General features: G+C 41.0%; 1 protein-coding gene across 1 annotated transcript in view; it reads right to left on the bottom strand.

The window, feature by feature from the left end:
- Positions 1-4,628: 4,628 nt before the first annotated feature.
- elac2 (elaC ribonuclease Z 2) overlaps positions 4,629-21,266 on the bottom strand; it is a 58,999-nt gene continuing 42,361 nt past the window's right edge. Inside the window, exons 22-24 of the mRNA XM_059948784.1 lie at positions 13,467-13,545; positions 11,364-11,508; positions 4,629-6,411 (exon numbers count right to left, since the gene is read on the bottom strand). Coding sequence (XP_059804767.1) covers positions 6,175-6,411; positions 11,364-11,508; positions 13,467-13,545 — 461 coding nt within the window. The 3' untranslated portion in view covers positions 4,629-6,174. The remainder of the gene's footprint in view (positions 6,412-11,363; positions 11,509-13,466; positions 13,546-21,266) is intronic.

The raw sequence follows: 21,266 nt of genomic DNA on the forward strand, positions 1-21,266 counted from the left end.
CCTACATTCCAATGAGTTCTCCCGGAGCAGCCACATCTACATCAAGCGACACCATCGCTCCATCTGTTGCAACATCCAGGATCTCCTGGTGGCCAGCCATTTTAATTCCACTTCCCACTTCCACACGGACATGTCTGTCCAAGGCCTCCTCCCTGTCAAATTGAGGCCAGAAAGAGTTTTGAAGTGCAACACATCACCTTGTCTTGGTAGTCTCCAAACTGATGCCATCAAGAGCTGTATATCTAACTTCCAGTATCCACTCCCATCTTTGTTTTCACTTATTCCTGTGGACCCTTTATCACTTCTCTTTGCTATCCTCTGTCATCACAAAATCTACCCAACACCTTCGTCTGGTTCCCCACCTGCTTCCCTTTATTCTATGATCTACTGTCATCTATTAGGTTCCTTCTTCAGTCCATTTCCTCTTCCACATTCCCAACTTCATGCATCATTCCCCCCTCCCCCCACTCTACTGTCTTCTTTCTCTCTCCAGGATTCACCCAGTCACCTGCCAGTTCATGTTCCTCCCACTCTCCTTATACTCTGGCTTCTATCATCTTCCAGAAATAAACTATCAAGGATTTGGGCCATAGGGTCTTGGACCAAATACTTGTTTATTTCTCTCCACAAATTCTGTATGCGTGGTGTATTGGGGGAGGGGGGGGGAGTGAGTAAGTGAGAGTGTGTGTGTGTGTGTGTTCCAATGAGTTGAATTCTTTTTGCTGTGAACTGTGAATGCACTTGTACAGACATATTACAGAACCACAACACCTTTTAACTATCTCTGATATTCCTTCATTTTCCATCTGTCCCTACTTTTACATCCAACATTGTTCAATATTTTAAATTTATCAGCACATAACTGCTCTCAACAACATGAACCTATTTTGCAGCATCATCCTTGACTGAAAAAATCCATCATTCCAACTGCAATTATTCTCACAGGGAAGTGTCTCTTCAAATTCACTTTTAAGATCCCTTTCCTGAACATAACCACAGCCCACTGACCTCAACTTTTTAAGGACATGTTTTTTTAGGTTTTTCTCCTTTGTTTCCACATCAGCAGCTCAAGATCAGCTTTTAATGCTTCCTCATTCCAACATTCGCTCTGCATGGTAATTAAATTGAGTCCCAAATTAGTTGAACAGGGCAAAATTCAAAAATCAGTTATTTTCCATCACAGTTGTTAAAATATTTTCAGCCCTGCTTTTAAAATATTTTACATTTAAACAAACTTCAGCACCTCCATCTTATCTCTTAAATCCATTCTTCCTTCCATGAGGTATGCACTCCATCAGATGTTACAATACTGCAAGGGAAATATATTGATAGAAAGGCTTGTTGAGGTTGTAATTTGGATCAGCTTGTTTCACAAAACAAATGCAGTAATTGTACCTATTTACTGTATATCTACTAACTTTATTAAAAATTCCTGGTTGACAAATAGCCAATTGAACATATTACTGTTTAGTTAATGACCAGAAATTTGCAGCAAAACGTTAAGAACTTTTATTCAGTGTTGTTCGTTAATGTAAGTTGCAGATGTTTGAATACACCATGTTTGTCACAAACTTTATTAAAACAGTTGTAGATGAGTGTCCCCAGAAAGATCATTCAGTCTTCCCCAACCAGTAGCACTGGATGAAGCACAAGATTCACGATGCTGAAGGCCAGATCAGACATTCAAGTCCAGTGACCAAGAAAGTTATAAGAGGTCCAGGAACAATCACCTCGAATGATCTGTGCGGGAGAGTATATTGACTAGCTGCATCATAGTCTGCAACGGAAACATCAATGCCCTTGGAACTGAAAATCCTAAAAAAAGAAATGAATATGGCCCAGTCTATCATGGTAAAGCCCTCCCCACTGAGCTCCTCTATAGTGGCATGCAAAGGTTTGGGCACCCTGGTTAAAATTTCTGTTACCGTGAATATTTAAGTGAGTAGAAGATGAATTGATCTCCAAAAGTCAAAGATGAAACATTATTTTCAACATTTTAAGCAAGATTAGTGTATTATTTGTTTTGTACAATTTTAGAGTGGGGAAAAGGAGCACCATGCCAAATTTGGGCACCCCAAGAGATTTGAGCTCTCAGATATCTTTTTACCAAGGTCTCAGACCTTAATTAGATTGTTAGGGCTATGGCTTGTTCACAGTCATTGTTGGGAAAGGCCAGGTGATGCAAATGTCAAAGCTTTATAAATACCCTGACTCCTCAAACCTTGTCCCAACAATCAGCACCCGTGGGCTCCTCTAAGCAGCTGCCTAGCACTCTGAGACTTAAAATAAATGATGCCCACAAAGCAGGAGAAGGCTAGAAGAAGATAGCAAAGCGTTTTCAGTAGCAGTTTCCTCAGTTGAAATGTAATTAAGAAATAGCAGTTAACAAGAATAGTGGAGGTCAAGTTGAGATCTGGAAGACCAAGAAAACTTTCCAAGAGAACTGCTTGTAGAATTGCTAGAAAGACAAATCAAAACCCCCTTTTGACTGCAAAAGACCTTCAGGAAGGTTTAGCAGACTCTGGAGTGGTGGTGCACTGTTCTACTGTGCAGCGACACCTGCACAAATATGACCTTCATGGAAGAGTTATTAGAAGAAAACCTTTCCTGCGTCCTCACCACAAAATTCAGCATCAGAAGTTTGCTAAGGAACAGCTAAACACGCTTGATGCATTTTGGAAACAAGTCCTGTGGACTGATGAAGTTATAATAAAACTTTTTGGCTGCAATGAGCAAAGCTATGTTTGGAGAAAAAGGGGTGCAGAATTTCATGAAAAGAACACCTCTCCAACTGTTAAGCATGAGGGTGGATCAATCATGCTTTGGGCTTGTGTTGCAGCCAGTGGCACGAGGAGCATTTCACTGGTAGAGGGAAGAATGAATTCAATTAAATATCAGCAAATTCTGAAAGCAAACATCACACCATCTGTAAAAAAGCTGAAGATGAAAAGAGGATGGCTTCTACAACAGGATAATGATCCTAAACACACCTCAAAATCCACAATGGACTACCTCAAGAAGCATAAACTGAAGGTTTTGCCATGTCCCTCACAGTTCCCTGACCATCATCGAAAATCTGTGGATAAACCTCATAAGAGCAGTGCACACAAGACGGCCCAAGAATCTCACAGAACTAGAAGCCTTTTGCAAGGAAGAATGGGTGAAAATTCCCCAAAAAAGAAATGAAAGACATAGCTGGTTACAGAAAGCATTTACAAGATGTGATACTTGCCAAAGGGGGTGTTACTAAGAATTGACCATGTAGGGTGCCCAAAATTTGCTTCGGGCCCTTTTCCTTTTTTGTTATCTTGAAACCGTAGAAGATGGAAATAAAAAAGTAATCTTGCTTAAAATATTAAAGAAATGTGTCATCTTTGATATTATGCCTTTTGGAAGTTGGGTAATCTTTTACTCACTTAGCTATTCACAGTAACAGAAATTTTGACTGGGGTGCCCAAACTTTTGCATGCCACTGTTTATAAAGTTTTGTCACCGGACCTAAGGACTCACACAGTTGAGTTCAGGAATAGTTATTACCCCTCAACCATCATGCTCTTAAACCAAAGGGGATAATTCCATGCCCTATCAGTGAAATGTTCCCACAACCTATGGACTTACTTTTAATGACTCTTCCTTTCATGTTATTCATTTTTATTTATTATTTCTTAGTTTTTGTATTTACAGTTTGTTGGCTTTTGCACACTGGTTGAATGTCCAAGTTGGTGAAGTCTTCCATTGATTCTTATGGATTTATTGAGTGTACCTGCAAACAAAATGAACCTCAGAATTGTACATGGTGACACATGTACTTTAATAATAAATTTACTTTGAAATTTGTTTAATCTATTTATTTTCTTTTCCTGTTTAAATATCAGATCTTCAGCATTTCTAGTATTTTAGTTCCAACCATCATTGCAGCCACTTGCTCACTGCATAGGTTAACATAACAAGAGTCATGAGAATAAACTTTAAATAGTTTAGATTATTAACACATCCACTGGAATTTGATTGAGAAGCCATTTCTTTAGTCACAGTAGTTCAGATTTACTGGAGTTCATCCATTTTGGGAAGAATTACCACAACATTTTTTTTTCTAGTTAGGTGCTATTTATGCAAATGTGAAGACTGCCAGAAACATTGCAGAACACAAGTTGTTGAACCTATTAAAATCCACTGAAAATCAATTTTTATACTGTTCTTCAGCTCCCAATTTACACTGGGGGGAAAACCTACCACATCAGCTCACACATACACCTATAACTTCCATTATTCATGTATGTATTCTTGGACTTCACACAATGTCTTATCAATAAAACAACAGGACCTTGCTGGAGCTCCCTCACACTCTCCATTTATTGATGCATCCCACACTGAGTCCTATTAAAAGGTGACACTCACCAGTTTTATTAACATATTTCATCAAAATTCTTTGGATCAAGTCTCAACAGGGCTTCCTCACAGGGGAGAGACAATAACTCAAAAATATTTATATATGAACCAAGATAAAAGTAGATTTAATCTTTCTGGCACTAAAATGAACAGAATTTCCACATTTTCTTCCATATTACTGCACGAAATGATGGCAGGGAAACAACATTCAGTGAAAGAGGTATTCCAAGACAATATCCACAGCTTCAAAATCTCCAGTAAGTTTATTCTAATGATTGATTTTTACATTCAAAATATATTAGGTATTCAGTACAATGAATAATGAGTAAAAGGTTATGGTATCAGCAAATGTTCTTACAATGAAGACTTTATTCATCCACTCAGATGTGAACAATCACTTTTCAACATTGAATTTGCTGCACAGCATCCGGATTATGAAGCAAGGTTTGGGATTTTCTCTGTGTATTTCTTGCTCCATCTGAGTTCCCAATCTCAGCTGGAATTATTATTGAATGTGGCAGAGGAATTTCTAAATGGAAAGGTGGCTAAGTAATTCTGTGCTGTATTACAGCTAATAGGTCAACAGAGCAGTGCCAGAGTGTTTCGGCTGAACAATAGATGGAGCAGCACCATCTAATCCAGTGAGGTGAAACCTGAAAAGCAATTAAAAATGAAAGATACCCCACTACAAATAAAGAGAAAACTTCAAACTGTGGCCTGGTATGTGATTTGTAATCACAACATAACCCATTTTTTAAAAAAATGATTATTTGTCCTCAAGTAGAACTAAAGAAAGAACTTTTTTTTAAAAAAGTGTGGTCGAACAGAGATCTGTGAATACTAACCTGTAATTCCCGAAAGTGGTGTCACAGATAGAAAGGGTCGTAAAGAAAGCTTTTGGCACATTGGCCTTCAAAAATAAAAGTATTGAGTACAGAAGTAGGGATGTTCGTTGAAGTTTATGTTAGCGAGGCTTATTTTGGAGCATTGTGTGCAGTTTTGGTCACTTACCCAAAGGAAAGATATCAGTAAGATTGAAGAGTGCAGAAAAATTTACAAGGATGTTGCCAGGACCTGAGAGCCATAGAATTATACAGAAAGGTTAAGACCATTCCCTCGAGTTTTGGAGAATGAGAAGGTTTGATAGAAGTACACAAAATTACAAGGGGTATAGAGATTGGGTTAATGCAAGCCGGCTTTTTCTACTGAGGTTGGGGGAGACTAGAGTGGGAGATCATGGGCTAAGGGTGGAAGGTGAAACATGAGATAGTGAGAATAGGGAGCAAGCTGTCAGCAGAAATGGTGGATGTTGAAATTGAAGAAAGATTGGGATAGATACCTGGATGGGAGGGGTATGGAGGGCTGTGGTCCAGGTCCAGGTGGTTAGAACTAGGCAGATTAATAGCTTGGCATAGACTAGATGGGCTGAAGGGTCAGATTCTGTGCTGTAGTGTTCTATGACTCTGACTTGTTTCCTATGTCTTTATTTAAAAGTCAGGACGATTCCATCCAAAAGGAAGAGAGAGAGAGAGATAAGGAATAAAGTCTGCTGAATAAATAACATCCAGTGCATAGATGAAACACATGATAAAATTATAAAAAAAAACGAAATATAAAACAAATATAATCTGATTTAATTCAAACTGCACATTTTCAGCCTGTACAATAATCTCATTTATACAACAAAACCAATTCAATATTTTGTCAGAGAGGATTGCCTTTCCCCTCACAATAATTACTCCAGGTTATAAAGCAGGGCTTTAGGACAACGTCAACAGCAGCATCTCAAGTCAACTTGCTCCTTTTGTGACCCAAATCTTGATCAGGTACTTTGAGCTCCCGTTTCATTTTGTTAGCTCCATCACCGACAGGTCCATTAGTAGTCGAGGAGCTCTGGATTTCCTTCAACTGTCGAAGCTCGCGCTTCTCACGGCGCTCCTCCATCTCTTCAATCTCATCCGCAAAAAGGGTTTTCAGGGATGGAATGAGTTTTGGCACTACCTTAAAATCAGCAAACCGAACCTGCATGGAAATAATTTATTTTGGTCACAGTACATGCTGTTCTATGTTGAAATCGCAATATTAAAAATGGAGCATATCACTATTCAGAACAGTCTTATGATGGTCAGCTACACTAAACAGCTGTTGAGAGTTCAGAATGCCAGTTTTATCCTGATGCTTGGTTCAAATGAAGAACACAAAAACAAATTACAAAGCAGCACAATGGGTGGAACTGAGGGATAAGGAAGTTATGACCATGTTAATGGGGCTATATTATAGATAGCCCAACAATCTGCAGGATTTAGAGGAACAAACTTGGAGAGAGAGATAGCAGACTGGTGCTAGAAACACAAGGCTGTTATAGTAGGTGATTTTAACTTTCTACATATTGACTGCGACTCCCATACTGAAAAAGGACTAAATGGGACAGAGTCCATCAAATGTGTTCAAGGAAGTTTCAGTAATCAGTACATAGAAGTCCCAATGAGATAATGTGCAATATTTGATCTGCTATTAGGGAGTGAGACCGGGCAGGTGACAGCAGTGGGTAGGGTAAAACTTTGCACCTAGCAATCACAACGCCACTAGTTTGAAAGTAAATATGCAAAAATATAGGTCTGGTCTGCAAGCTGAGATTCTAAATTGGAGAAAGGCCAATTTTGATGATATCAGAAAGTATCTGGCAAGTGTGGATTGGGACAGGCAAGGGTGTACCTGGTAAGTAGGAAGCCTTCATGAAAGAAATTTTGAGAATAAATCTTTTATGTGCCTGAATGAATAAAAGGTAAAGATAACAGGTTTATGGAACTTTACTTTTCAAGAGATAGAGGCTCTGATTAAGAAAAAAGGAGTGTATAGCAGGAATAGGCAGGTAGGAATAAATGAGGTACCTGAGTATAAGAAATGCAAGAGAACACTTAAGAACTCAGGAAGTGGCTCTCTAGCAGATCAGAATGGTAATCTACACATGCAGCCAAGAGAGTTGGGGGAGATCTTGAGTGGATTTTTTTTGCATCTGTATTTACTCCAGAGACAGGCAGTCTTCTATAGACAAAGCATCAGCAAGGTCATGGACACTACAGATTAGAGATGGTTTTTACTGTTTTGAGACAAATTAGGGTGAATAAATCCCCAGGGCCTGACGAGGTGTTCCTTTGGACCCTATGGGAGGTGTGCAGAAATTTCAGGGGCCTTAGCAGAGATACATAAATCATCCTTAGCGACGGGTGAGATACCAGAGTATTGGAGGATAGCTAATGTCATTCCATGTTTAAGAAAAGCGCTAAAATTAAAGAAGGAAATTATGGGCGGGTTAGCCTGACATCAGTAGTGGCAAAGTTATTGGGAGGTATTCTAAGGAATCGAATATAGGAGTATTTGAATAGATATGGACTGATTAGGGATGGTCAGTATGGCTTTGTGCGTGGTAGGTTGTATCTAACCAACGTTATAGTCATTTGAGAAAGTTACCAGAGAGGTTGATGAAAGCAAGGCAGTGGATGTTGGCTAAAAAGGTTCAATTGCTCGACATTCAAGATGAGGTAGCAGCCAGAGAGAAGAAGCTGGGGGAAGCCAGAGAGTGGTAGAAGATGGCTACCTCTCTGACTGGAGACCTATAACCAGTGGACTGCTGCAGGGATCGGTGCTAGGTCCGTTTCTGATTGTCACCTATATCAATGAATTGAGAATAGTGTGGTTAACTGGATCAGCAAATAAATGAATGACACCAAGACTAGGGATCTAGTAGGCTGCAACAAAGACTATCAGAGCTTCCAGCAAAATCTGGACCAGCTGGAAAAATGGGCTGAAAAACAGCCAATGGAATTTAATGCATAAAGGTTGAACAAGTTAGGTCTCTATTCATTGGAGCGTAGAAGGTTGAGGGGGGATTTGATCGAGGTATTTAAAATTTTGAGAGGGATAGATAGAGTTGACGTGAATAGGCTGTTTCCATTGAGAGTAGGGGAGATTCAAACGAGAGGACATGATTTGAGAGTTAGGGGGCAGAAGTTTAAGGGAAACATGAGGGGGTATTTCTTTACTCAGAGAGTGATAGCTGTGTGGAATGAGCTTCCTGTAGAAGTGGTAGAGGCCAGTTCAGTTGTGTCATTTAAGGTAAAATTGGATAGGTATATGGACAGGAAAGGAGTGGAGGGTTATGGGCTGAGTGCGGGTAGGTGGGACTAGGTGAGATTAAGAGTTTGGCACGGACTAGGAGGGCCGAGATGGCCTGTTTCCGTGCTGTGATTGTTATATGGTTATATGGTTAATGCAGACAAGTGCAAGGTGTTTCACTTTGGTAGAACCAACCACAGTAGGTCTCACACAGTAAACGGTAGGGCACCGAGTGCTGTAGAACAAAGGGATTGATAACTCACTGAAAGTGGTGGCACAGCTAGACAGGGTCGTAAATAAAGCTTTCGGCACATTGGCCTTCATAAATCACAGTAAGAGTACAGGAGATGGGATGTTATGTTGAAGTTGTATAAGATGTTGCTAAGACCCCATTTCAAGTATAGTATGCAGTTTTGTCAACAATCTACAGGAAAGATGTGAATAAGGTTGAAAGAGGATAGAAAATTTACAAGGATGTTGCCAGGACTGGAGGACCTGAGTTATAAGGAAAGACTGAATAGGTTAGGAGTTTATTCGTTGGAATGTAGAAGATTGAGGGGAGATTAGATAAAAGTATACAAAATTATGAGGGATATAGATACGGTAAATGCAAGGTGGCTTTTTCCACTGAGGTTGGGTGGGACAACAACTAGAGGGCATGGGTTCAGGGTGAAAGGTAAACAGTTTAGGGAAACATGAGGGAAACTTCTTCACTCAAAGGATCATGAGACTGTAAAACAAGCTGCCAGCACAAGCTCAATTTCAACATTTAAGAGAAGTTTGGATAGGTATCCAGATGGTTTGCTTAAGGAAGTAGCCCAAGAAATAGTGGATGCATTAGTGATAATTTTTCAAAACTCTTTAGGTTCTGGATTAGATCCTGAAGATTGGAGGGTGGCTAATGTAACCCCACTTTTTAAAAAAGGAGGGAGAGAAAAACCAGGGAATTATAGACCGGTTAGTCTGACATCAGTGGTGGGGAAAATGCTAGAGTCAGTTATCAAAGATGTGATAACAGCACATTTGGAAAGCAGTGAAATCATCGGACAAAGTCAGCATGGATTTGTGAAAGGAAAATCATGTCTGACGAATCTTATAGGTTATTTTGAAGATGTAACTAGTAGAGTAGATAGGGGAGAACCAGTGGATGTGGTATATTTGGATTTTCAAAAGGCTTTTGACAAGGTCCCACACAGGAGATTAGTGTGCAAACTTAAAGCACACGGTATTGGGGGTATGGTATTGATGTGGATAGAGAATTGGTTGGCAGACAGGAAGCAAAGAGTGGGAATAAATGGGACCTTTTCAGAATGGCAGGCAGTGACTAGTGGTGTACTGCAAGGTTCAGTGCTGGGACCCCAGTTCTTTACTATATTAATGATTTAGACAAGGAAATTAAATGCAGCATCTCCAAGTTTGCAAATGACACGAAGCTGGGCGACAGTGTTAGCTGTGAGGAGGATGCTAAGAGGATGCAGGGTGACTTGGATACGTTAGGTGAGTGGGCAAGTTCATAGCAGATGCAATTTAATGTGGATAAATGTGAGGTTATCCACTTTGGTGGCAAGAACAGAAAAACAGATTATTATCTGAATGGTGGCCAAATAGGAAAAGGGGAGGTGCAACGAGACCTGGGTGTCATTGTAAGTGGGCATGCTGGTACAGCAGGCGGTGAAAAAGGTGAATGATATGTTGGCATTCATAGAAAGAGGATTCAAGTACAGGAGCAGGGAGGTTCTACTGCAGTTGGACAAGGCCTTGGTGAGACCACAACTGGAGTATTGTGTGCAGTTTTGGTCTCCTAATCTGAGGAAAGACATTCTTGCCACAGAGGGAGTACAAAGAAGGTTCACCAGATTGATTCCTGGGATGGCAGGACCTTCATATGAAGAAAGACTGGATCGACTAGGCTTACACTTGCTGGAATTTAGAAGATTGAGGGGGGATCTTATTGAAAAGTATAAAATTCTAAAGGGATTGGACAGGCTAGATGCAGGAAGATTGTTCTCGATGTTGGGGAAGTCCAGAATGAGGGATCACAGTTTAAGGATAAGGGGGAAGCCTTTTAGGACCGAGATGAGGAAAAATTTCTTCACACAGAGAGTGGTGAATCTGTGGAATTCTCTGCCACAGGAAACAGTTGAAGCCAGTTCATTGGCTATATTTAAGAGGGAGTTAGTTATGGCCCTTGTGGCTAAAGGGATCAGGCGGTATGGAGAGAAAGTAGGTTCAGGGTTCAGAGTTGGATGATTAGCCATGATCATACTGAATGGCGGTGCAGGCTCGAAGGGCCGAATGGCCTACTCCTGCACCCATTTTCTATGTTTCTATGTTATATGGATGGGATGGGTATGCAGGGCAATGGTCTGGGTGCAGATTAATGGGAATAGGCAGTTTAAATGGTTGGCATTGATTAGATAGCCCAAGGGCCTGTTTCTGTGCTGTACCTTTCTATGACTAAATATTCTAACAATAACTCAGGCACAGGGTGAAATTTCTACCTCCCATCTCATCCAACCATCAATGTGAGTTCTAGTGCAGAGCCATCAGACTATAGCCATAGATACCAAATACGTTGCACATGTTATGTAATTACTGAGATGCAAGTTAAAATGTAATGTTTTGGTAATCAGTAACCCAAGATATCAGCATGACAAACTTGCTTAATCCCAACTATTGGACTGATGTGAGTCACCTCAGAGTTATTGAGGGACTTCCCCCCACCCCCCAAGAAACCTGCTGGCAACTGAGTGGTTGCAGGCTTGATTGAGACAGCAGCCCTTGTCCACATAGGGTTTGCATGGTACTCTATAATAGTGAGGTGATTTCACCAAATGCAATCACAAAACATTACGTACCCTCATATGGTCGAAAGCTATTCCAACTTTATCATTGAAGTCAGGACTGAACAGGGGGATCTTGGCATATCTCTGGCTGAAGTGATTTAACATTATAAATTCTGCATTCATCTTCATACCCACATCAATGGCTTGAGAAGTTGTGCTGATGCCAAGAGATAACAAATACAGCTTTAGCAACTAATCTGGAAAGTACTCTATAAAATGCTGCCAAAGCAACAAAAGAAGTTTTTCAAGAATGTGGACAACTCAAAAGTGCCAAATTCTAAATGAATCAGTGCAATGAAATTCCTCCCATACAAATTCTCAATATTTTAAAGTATAAAATAGAGGTTTAACAACTAAAATTTTAAAAAAGCAAACAGCAGGAAGTCAGACAGCAATGGTGAAAAGAAAAACACAGTTAATATCTCAGGTTCAAAACCCTTCATGTCCATCATGGGCATTTGGCAAACTATCTTTGATCTGAAACATGAAGTCCAAGAAAATAAACCTACAGTATAATACAATTTACAGTTACTATTTATACAGTTCCTCTCTAATGATGCTATCCATCCTGCTCAGTATTTCCAGAGTTGCACCTCAATCCTTTGAGTGCTGATAAGACTCAGGGTTATAGTGGATCTAGAATCCCAGCTAAAGGCATTGATTCACTTACCTCAAGAAAATCCAGCTCGACTGTAAGCTTCATTTCTCAGCATGCCCACGGACAGGTAAGTTAAAGCCTGGCCCTTTAATAGTACTAGAGTGGGCCTTTGATCCATTGGTAAAGGCATGCTCCAGTTTCAATCCTACATCATTCATGAAAGGATATTCCAAAAGGAAAAGCTCCGTTGCCTACAAAAGTGTTTTGCAGGCAACTGATGTCATTGCACATACCCAACAATCTCATTCAGTTAGTGCTATATGCCTTAAGGACAGAGATGAGAATTTCCCATAACTTGCTAATGCACGAAAGACATCTAATCATCTACAGAAGATGATGGATTAGGCAAAATTTAATCACTGAGTACACTGAAATGTGATAGAACTTCTGCAATCAACTCTCAACAGCTACTATGAGAATTTGGTAATTTTCATATTGTAAAAAAACTGTTGCTAGTAATATTTGGCTACATGGTCTGCAAGCCCATTCTCTCTCTGCTATCCTCCAGGAATGAAAGACCTATCTTCTACTTCCCCACCCAATCAGTTGCCCTGCAATTAGACTGGTTACCTACTTGGTTGAGATCTTCATGGGAGTGACAAATGGAGATAATTGTTTTCAGAGTTTCTCTGAAACAGAGTTCCTTACATCACTCCATCACAGTTTAATCAAGGGACAACAGCAAAATACTTTTCCATGGTAATGCTTAAAAAAGCCAGAAATATGCCCCAACTAACAGTTAAAATCAAGAGAACTGCAAATGCTGTAAATCAGAACTAGGGCAACACTGAGGGGAGTGCAAGGGTGACAGGGAAATGCAGTAGTATGAGAGGGGTGAGAAAATAGAGGACGGGGACAGGGACAGTGGAAGAAGATGGTGTGAGGGAATCTGGGGGGGAGGGGAAGTAAGAGTGAGGGTGGGGGTGGGGTGGGGCGAGAGAGGAAGAGATAAAGAGGGAAAGCAGGTTACCTAAAATTGGAGAATTCAATGTCCTTGGGTTGTATGTGCTGTTCTTCTGTTTTGTATTTGGCCTCCCCCTGGCAATTGAGGCCAAGGATAGTCAGGTCAGCAAAAGAACAGGAGATGAAATTAAAATGGCTGACAACAAAGAACTCCATGTGCACACTGTGGGCAGAGCACAGGTGCACAGCAAAGCAAGTTTGAACTTGGTCTCACAGATGTGGCTCCTTCTACATCCAGAGCACCGAGTGCTGTGGAGGAAACCGGATGAGTTGAATGCAATTCCTTGCCTCCCCTGAAAGGAATTGTTACAACTGACCAAATGATACCAGAAAAAATATGATTACTTATCACAATGAAATTAAATCTAATTAAGTTCTACCCATTGTTTTGTACTAATCACTGGACAAAACACATCTGTTGTGCTTCTTTAATATGGTAATAGCTCTTCCAGGATGACATGGACAGATAAAGAAACCCAGAGTTTGGTTCTTACCTATGTGTTTTCTCAACAGCTTCTTCTTCAAGTCCATCCTCCAGTGTGGCCTCATGAATCAGCAGATTTGCATGTTGCCCTGTTCAGTAAACAGATGTCTGAGGTAGGGAAGAGTGCTACTCTTTAAATCTAGAGACTTATTGGTATTCCATCAGTTAATAGACATGTATTCAATATTTGTCAGTACTTTGTCAAAATTCCAGCCATTAAAAATGTTTAATTGAACACAATTGTCAGCTGACAAGAATGCAGGCTGGAGCATCAAGACCAGTCTACGAACTCAGCTACTTGGAATGAAGCACACCTTGCCAGGAACTTCACTACAGATTAGCTTCTGGACAAAGTACAGAAAGCTCCTTCAATAATACTTGTGAAAACATATGGAATCAATTGGGTTTTTAATGGAAAAGTTCTACATGGTCTCAAGAGAGCTGCTTTAAATAACAAATATTTGAAGATGACTGTGTAAATCAGATGTTGGAGATTCAAGTGGATCCGATTTAGATGCCAGCATGAATCAGTTTTGGAACAAACACCAATGATCAAAAAAATATCACTTGAGTCACCGTGATTGAGTCCATCAATCAAGGGTTTAATACACCAGAAAATCACTGTGAGGCTGCGCATGCAGAAACACACTGGGTTTTGGAAAAAAAAAACAAGGACCTGTAACAGAACAAAAATTGCTGCATTCTGCCAATGCTGGAAACACAAAATGAAAAAAAAAGACTCAACAGGTCAGGCAAAAATTGCTGTTTTTCCAAGATAAAAGCTAAACTGGGGGTGCAAATATTTCAATCTTCTTCTGGTTTTTTAAATTTATTTTCTCTATCCATTATATAATTCTTCTTTAATATGGTAATAGCTCCTCCAGGACAAAATGGACAAATATAGAATTCTTGGGATATTTTAACTGTCTTATAAATTAAACATAAGCAGAATTTAGTTATTTGACTTCTTACATGTGTGTTTTCTCTATCATTCCATACCGGTTCTATGGAAGACTTCCTGCATGCTTCCTCTCCCCAAGGAGGTGACTCCACCTAAACTTAATGATTACAGAGCAATTGCCCTCGCATCTTAAATGATGAAAGCACTGGAGATTCTGGTGGCATTGTGTGAGTCACATTTTTTTGATTTCTCTAGTGCCTTCAATACAATCCAGCCACTTCTTTTGAGCATGAAGCTAGAAAGGATGGGCGTTGACAAATCCAATACCTCTTGGATTACTGACTACCTGATAGTTAGAGACGGCTGGGTAGTTCTCTAATGAGATGGTAATGAATGGCACTGGAGTGCCACTAGGGTAATTTCCCTATTTCTGTTCACACTGTATACCTCAGACTTCCAGTACAAATGAGAGTCTTGTCACTTGCAGAAGTTCCCTGACCACTATGCAGTGGTTGGGTGTATCGGAGATTGGCAGGAATCGGAGTACAGACTGCTCCTGAATAAGGCCAAAACCAAGGAAAAGGTGATAAATTTTAGGAGGAAGAGGACTGTATATATCCTCCGTCCTTGGCTACAACCTAGACTCTTGAGCTAGTGGTGGAGAGGAGGTCACTAAACAAACTGTTATCCATTTTGGACAATCAAGCACATCCTCTCCATGACCCACTGAATAAACAGTGAAGCACCCTTTTGAAAAAGGAGCAATCAGCTCTACTGTCACAAGGATCGTTACAGAAAATCTTTCCTACCATTTACAATAAGCATATATAACAGTTTACTGTATCTGTGCAACAGGAGAACACACATCATAGTACAATGAACACACACCAAAATGCTGGTGGAACGCAGCAGGCCAGGCAGCATCTACAGGAAGTACAGTCAATGTTTCGGGCCAAGAACCTTCGTCAGGACTAACTGAAAAAGGTAGTAGGAGATTTGAAAGTGGGAGGGGGAAAACCTGAAATGATAGGAGAATACAGGAGGGGGAGGGGTGAAGCTAAGTGCTGGAAAGGTGATTGGCAAAAGCGATACAGAGCTCAAGAAGGGGAAGGATCATGGGACGGGAGGTCTAGGGAGAAAGAAAGGGGGAGGGGAGCACCAGAGGGAGATGGAGAACAGGCAAGGAGTGATTGTGAGAGGGGCAGAGAAAGGAAAATAAGAAGGGGGGGATAAATAAATAAGGGATGGGGTAAGAAGGGGAGGAAGGGTATTAACGGAAGTTAGAGAAATCAATGGTCATGCCATCAGGTTGGCGGCTACCCAGATGGAATATAAGGTGTTGTTCCTCCAACATGAGCGTGGCTTCATATTGACAGTAGAGGAGGCCATGGATAGACAAATCTGAATGGGATTAGGCTCAGCATGCATGCAGGAGGCAGCGCCAATGCAGTCGTCGATTATGACTTAGCTTGTTAACTTCATTATCTTTACCTCCAACTTTCACTCTGCCCTCAAATTTACCTGGTCCATTTGTGACACCTCCCTCCCCTTTCTTGATCTTTCTGTCTCTATCTCTGGAGATGGCCTATCTACTGATATCTACTATAAGTCTAAGGACTCTTACAGCTACCTGGACTATTCCTCTTCCTACCCTGTCTCTTGCAATTCCTCCGTCTCTGCCGCATCTGCTCTCAGGATAAGGCTTTTCATTCCAGGACGAAGGAGATGTCTTCCTTTCTTAAAGGAAGGGGTTTCCCTTCATCCATCATCAACTCTGCTCTCAAACTCATCTCTCCTATTTCACACACATCTGCTCTCACCCATCCTCCCGCCACCCCACTCGGGATAGGATTCCCCTTGTCCTCACCTACGACCCCACCAGCCTCCGGATGCAACATATAATTCTCTGTAACTTATGCCACCTCCAACGGGATCCCACTACCAAGCACATCTTTCCCTCCCTCCCTTTCTGCTTTCCACAGGGATTGCTCCCTACGCGACTCCCTTGTCCATTCATTCCCCGCCCCCCCCATCCATTCCCACAGATCTCCCTCTCGGCACTTATCCTTGTAAGCGGAACAAGTGCTACACCTGCCCTTACACTTCCTCCCTCACCACCAATCAGGGCCCCAGACAATCCTTCCAGGTGAGGCGACACTTCACCTGTGAGTCGGCTGGTGTGGTATACTGCGTCTGGTGCAGCCTTTTATATATTGGTGAGACTCGACGCAGATTGGGAGACTGTTTCACTGAACACCTATGCTCTGTCTGCCAGAGAAAGCAGGATCTCCCAGTGGCCACACATTTTAATTCCACATCCCATTCCCATTCTGATATGTCTATCCATAGCCTTTACTGTCAAGATGAAGCCACACTCAGGTTGGAGGAACACCACCTTATATTCCGTCTGGGTAGCCTCCAACCTGATGGCATGATCACTGACTTTGCTAACTTCCGTTAATGTCCCTCCTCCCCTTCTTACCCCATCCCTTATTTATTCATTCCTCCCTTTTTTCCTCTCTGCCCCTCTCACAATCACTCCTTGCCTGTTCTCCATTTCCCTCTGGTGCTCCCCTCCCCCTTTCTTTCTCCCTTGGCCTCCTGTCCCATGATCCTTTCCCTTCTCCATCTGTGTATCCCTTTTGCCAATCACCTTTCCAGCTCTTAGCTTTACCCCTCCCCCTCCTGCCTTCCCCTATCATTTCGGATCTCCCCCTCCCACTTTCAAATTTCTTACTATCTTTTCTTTTAGTTATTCCTGACGAAGGGTCTCAGCCCAAACCGACGACTGTACTTCTTCCTATAGATGCTGCCTGGCCTGCTGTGTTCCACAAGCATTTTGTGTGTGTTGCTTGAATTTCCAGCATTTACATATTTCCTCATGTTTGCAGCATAGTACAATTGTCTGTTTTATTATTTTGTACTTCATTAGTTAATATTATTATTATATTTATTATTGTTGCTTAGTATGGTTTTAAATGTTGCTGCTGTAACAAGATAATTTCCCACTTGGGATCAATAAAGTACCCCATTTATAAAATCTTGTTCCCTGCTTTTTTTGTGTTTAATCAATATTATTGCAAATGGTACATTAACATTACCCATTCAATTTTACCAAGCCAATGTACTAGAGGATTATACTCCAGCTCATCTGAAAACTGACAATGTGACAGAGGCACTATAACATCAGAAAAGTGTTTGAAAGTAATCTTTTACTGATTAGCTGAAATGAATGCTATTAAAAACATCCTTGGCATTGGTAGAAAAAACAAGAGGTTGCAAGGTGTAACAAAATGTGCCACAACCAGAAGTCTCATCATCCTTCATAGATTCAGTCAGATGAAATTAAAATGGAAGTGAAAACCCATCTCACTGGTTGTTTAGTTAACAAGCTCAAGGTGACTTATGTAGGTCACTTTAGTTAATGGAACTGGAGGTCTAGCTGTTTGAGGGTGCTTAATGGCCTCATACCACATTTGGCCACGTGCACAATCGAGAGAAGAGGCCACAACACCATGATCGAGCCTCAAAACTAAATCCATGCATGGACACCAAATGCAGGGAGTCCTTCAGATGTGAAAATGACTCAAATAGCTGGAATATTGAACTAACTGAATTATAATTCCATTTTAGTAAGTCTGACATCAGTGCAAAAAGTGTACTGTGGATTTCACACTAAAGAAATGCCAGAAAGCTAAAAATATATAGCCAAGTGTTTTTCTAATGTACATAACAAGTGCCTTTTCACCAGAATGTTATCCAGACTGCAAGAGTTAGCCTACTAGGATGATTAGATAAAATAGGCTTGCATTCCCTGATATAAAGGTTTTACAGAGAGCCATTTGATACAAGTCTTTAGCTTTGTACTTTTCCTCGTGGTGTGAAAGTCTAAAAGTGATAAAAGATTACAATCAAAACTAGATCTTTCAAGGGAGGAGCAATGGAAGATATTTAGTGCAAAAGGCAGAACTTCAGGCTGGCTTAATAAGCAAGATATAGCAACAATATAGGTCATAACAGTCCCTCAAATAGACTCTACTTCTTGGGCAGTCTCTCGTGATGAAGGATGACATGCTTGAATTCTGGGTATTGGGTTTAGAGGTGGTTTATGAGGCCAGTGGGGAAGCCAAAGACACTTCCACAAATGGGAAGAGAGGTTGCTGACAGTGCAAGGGGACAGATAATTTGAAGTGGTGGGCTTCTGCTGCATACACATGGTCTCTGTGTGCTCCTGATGCATGGCGTTAGGGTTCTCAATATCATATCAAAAGAGTGGTCGTGGGCTAAGGATTCCCGTCAGTCAGTGGGAGCGTTGTATGTTCACTGGAGGCTGTGAACACATCACTGAATCTTTTCCTCAATAAACCTGGTAATCTCTTCTCAGTGTCTGCTTCAGGAGCCTGGCATTGGTCCTGATCCACTTAGCAGACTGAGAGCAAGGGTCTCAATGCTGGCGAGATTGACCTGGGAGAGGTCACCGAAGTTGGCTTGCTTATTTTTTCAGAGAAGTTGGAAGATTTAGCACTGTAGGTATTTTCATAGCGCTGCACGCTATCTGCTGTAGGTCGAGCAGATCTTGGAAGCATACAAGACAGATATGAATTTTGTGCTTGATCTGAGCTCTTGATCTTCAAATAGCCCTCTTTGCAAGAGACTAAATACTGTTGGCATGTAGAAGGCAGTGGTGAATCTACCATCATCAGTGCCTACGTACACTGAAAGATAATTCCCAAGTTCTGAGAAGTAGCCTGGTGAGAAACTACTACTTAGACAACATGTGGAGTGCTTCCACATAAATTATAGAAAACAGATTAACATGCAGATACAGGAACTATTTACCGAGGCAGATAATCTGTTTGCTTATGTTGCAAGTTATAATCATTAAACAACCCCACAAATACTTAGTACTGTTTTTGTTTTTTTTTAAACTAAGGATGTAGCAATGAGTTAGTAGATTGATTTATCGGGTGTGAACACAGTCTACTTTTCAACAAGAATACTGCTGAACCTCAAAACATCAACTTCACTTCATCAACCAACTTCCCTTGATGTCCTATTCTAAATTCTGTGTAGTAACCTCATGTGTGGCACCTTGTCAAAGTTCTTCTGAAAATCCAAGCATACAATATCCACCAAGCCTCCTTTGTACATCCTGCTTGCTATTTCCTCGAATTCCAACACATCTGTCAGATCAGATTTCCCCTCAAGGAAACCATGCTAACTGGCCTCCCTCCCCCCCCCCCCACCTTTTTCAAAGAGTGGAGTAAATACTTGCAATTTTCCAGTCCTCCAGAACCATTCCAAAATCTAGTGATTCTTGAAAGGTCATTACTAATGCTTCCACAATCTCTTCAGCCACCTCTTTCTGAACCCTGGAATGTACTCCATCTCTCCAGGTGACTTACCTACCTTCAGAACTTTCAGCTTCCCAAGTACCTTCTCCTCGGTAATAGCAACTACACTGACACCTGCTCCGTGACATATTTCTGGCATACTGGCACTCTTCCACAATGAAGCCTGATGCAAAATACTCACCAAGTTTGTTCACAATTTTTTTGTCCCCCATTACCTCTCCAACATCATTTTCCAGTGGTCCAATATCCACTCTTGCTCTTTTACACTTTATATGTCCAAAAAAATTCTTTTGGTATCCTCTTACATCATATTTTCATCTTTTCGCTCCTTATGGTATTTTAGTTGCCTTCTGTTTGTTTTTAAAAGCTTCCCACTAATTCTTGCTATACTATATCTTACTATAGCTTATATAAGATATAATAATAATATATATATAAAATAAATTCGAGGAAATAGCAAGCAGGATGTACAAAGGAGGCTTGGTAGATATTGTTTGCCTGGATTTTCAGAAGATCTTTGACAAGGTGCCACACATGAGGTTACTACACAGAATTTAGAATAGGACATCAAGGGAAGTTGGTTGATGAAGTGAAGTTTTTATATATAAAATATACAAAATAAATAAGCTATCTTACTATAGCTTATATCTTATTTACCAAGGGCAAATCACACTTGACTAATCTACTGGAGTTTTTCGAGGATGTAACCAGGAAGTTAGACAAGGGAGATCCAGTGGATGTAGTGTACCTCGATTTTCAGAAGGCATTTGATAAGGTCCCACATTCAAGATTGGTGGGTAGAATCAAAGCTCATGGATTGGGGGGAAGACACTGACATGGATAGAAAACTGGTTGGAAGATAGAAAGCAAAGGGTAGCGGTGAATGGGTGTTTCTTGGAATGGCAGGTGGTGACTAGTGGGGTGCCACGGGGCTCGGTATTGGGACCACAGTTGGTTACGATTTACATCAACGATTTAGATGAAGGCATTGAGAATAACACCAGCAAGTTTGCTGATGATACTAAGCTGGGTGGCAGTGTGACATGTGATGAGGATGTTAGGAGAATTCAGGGTGACTTGGATAGGCTGGGTGAGTGGGCAGATACTTGGCAGATGGCATTTAATGTGAATAAGTGTGAGGTTATCCACTTTGGGAGTAAGAACAGAAAGGCAGATTATTATCTGAACAGTGTAGAGTTAGGTAAGGGAGAAATACAATGAGATCTAGGAGTCCTTGTTCATCAGTCACTGAAGGTGAATGAGCGAGTGCAGCAGGCAGTGAAGAAGGCTAATGGAATGTTGGCCTTTATTACAAAGGGAATTTAGTACAATAGCAAGGAAATCCTTTTGCATTTGTACAAGGCCCTGGTAAGACCACACCTGGAGTATTGTGTACAGTTTTGGTCTCCAGGGTTAAGGAAGGACATCCTGGCTGTTGAGGAGGTGCAGTGTAGATTCACAAGGTTAATTCCTGGGATGTCCGGACTGTCTTACGCAGAGAGGTTAGAGAGACTGGGCTTGTACACGCTGGAATTAAGGAAATTGAGAGGGGATC

This window comes from Hypanus sabinus, chromosome 23 (assembly GCF_030144855.1).
Source record: "Hypanus sabinus isolate sHypSab1 chromosome 23, sHypSab1.hap1, whole genome shotgun sequence".
Classification (NCBI taxonomy): Eukaryota; Metazoa; Chordata; class Chondrichthyes; order Myliobatiformes; family Dasyatidae; genus Hypanus; species Hypanus sabinus.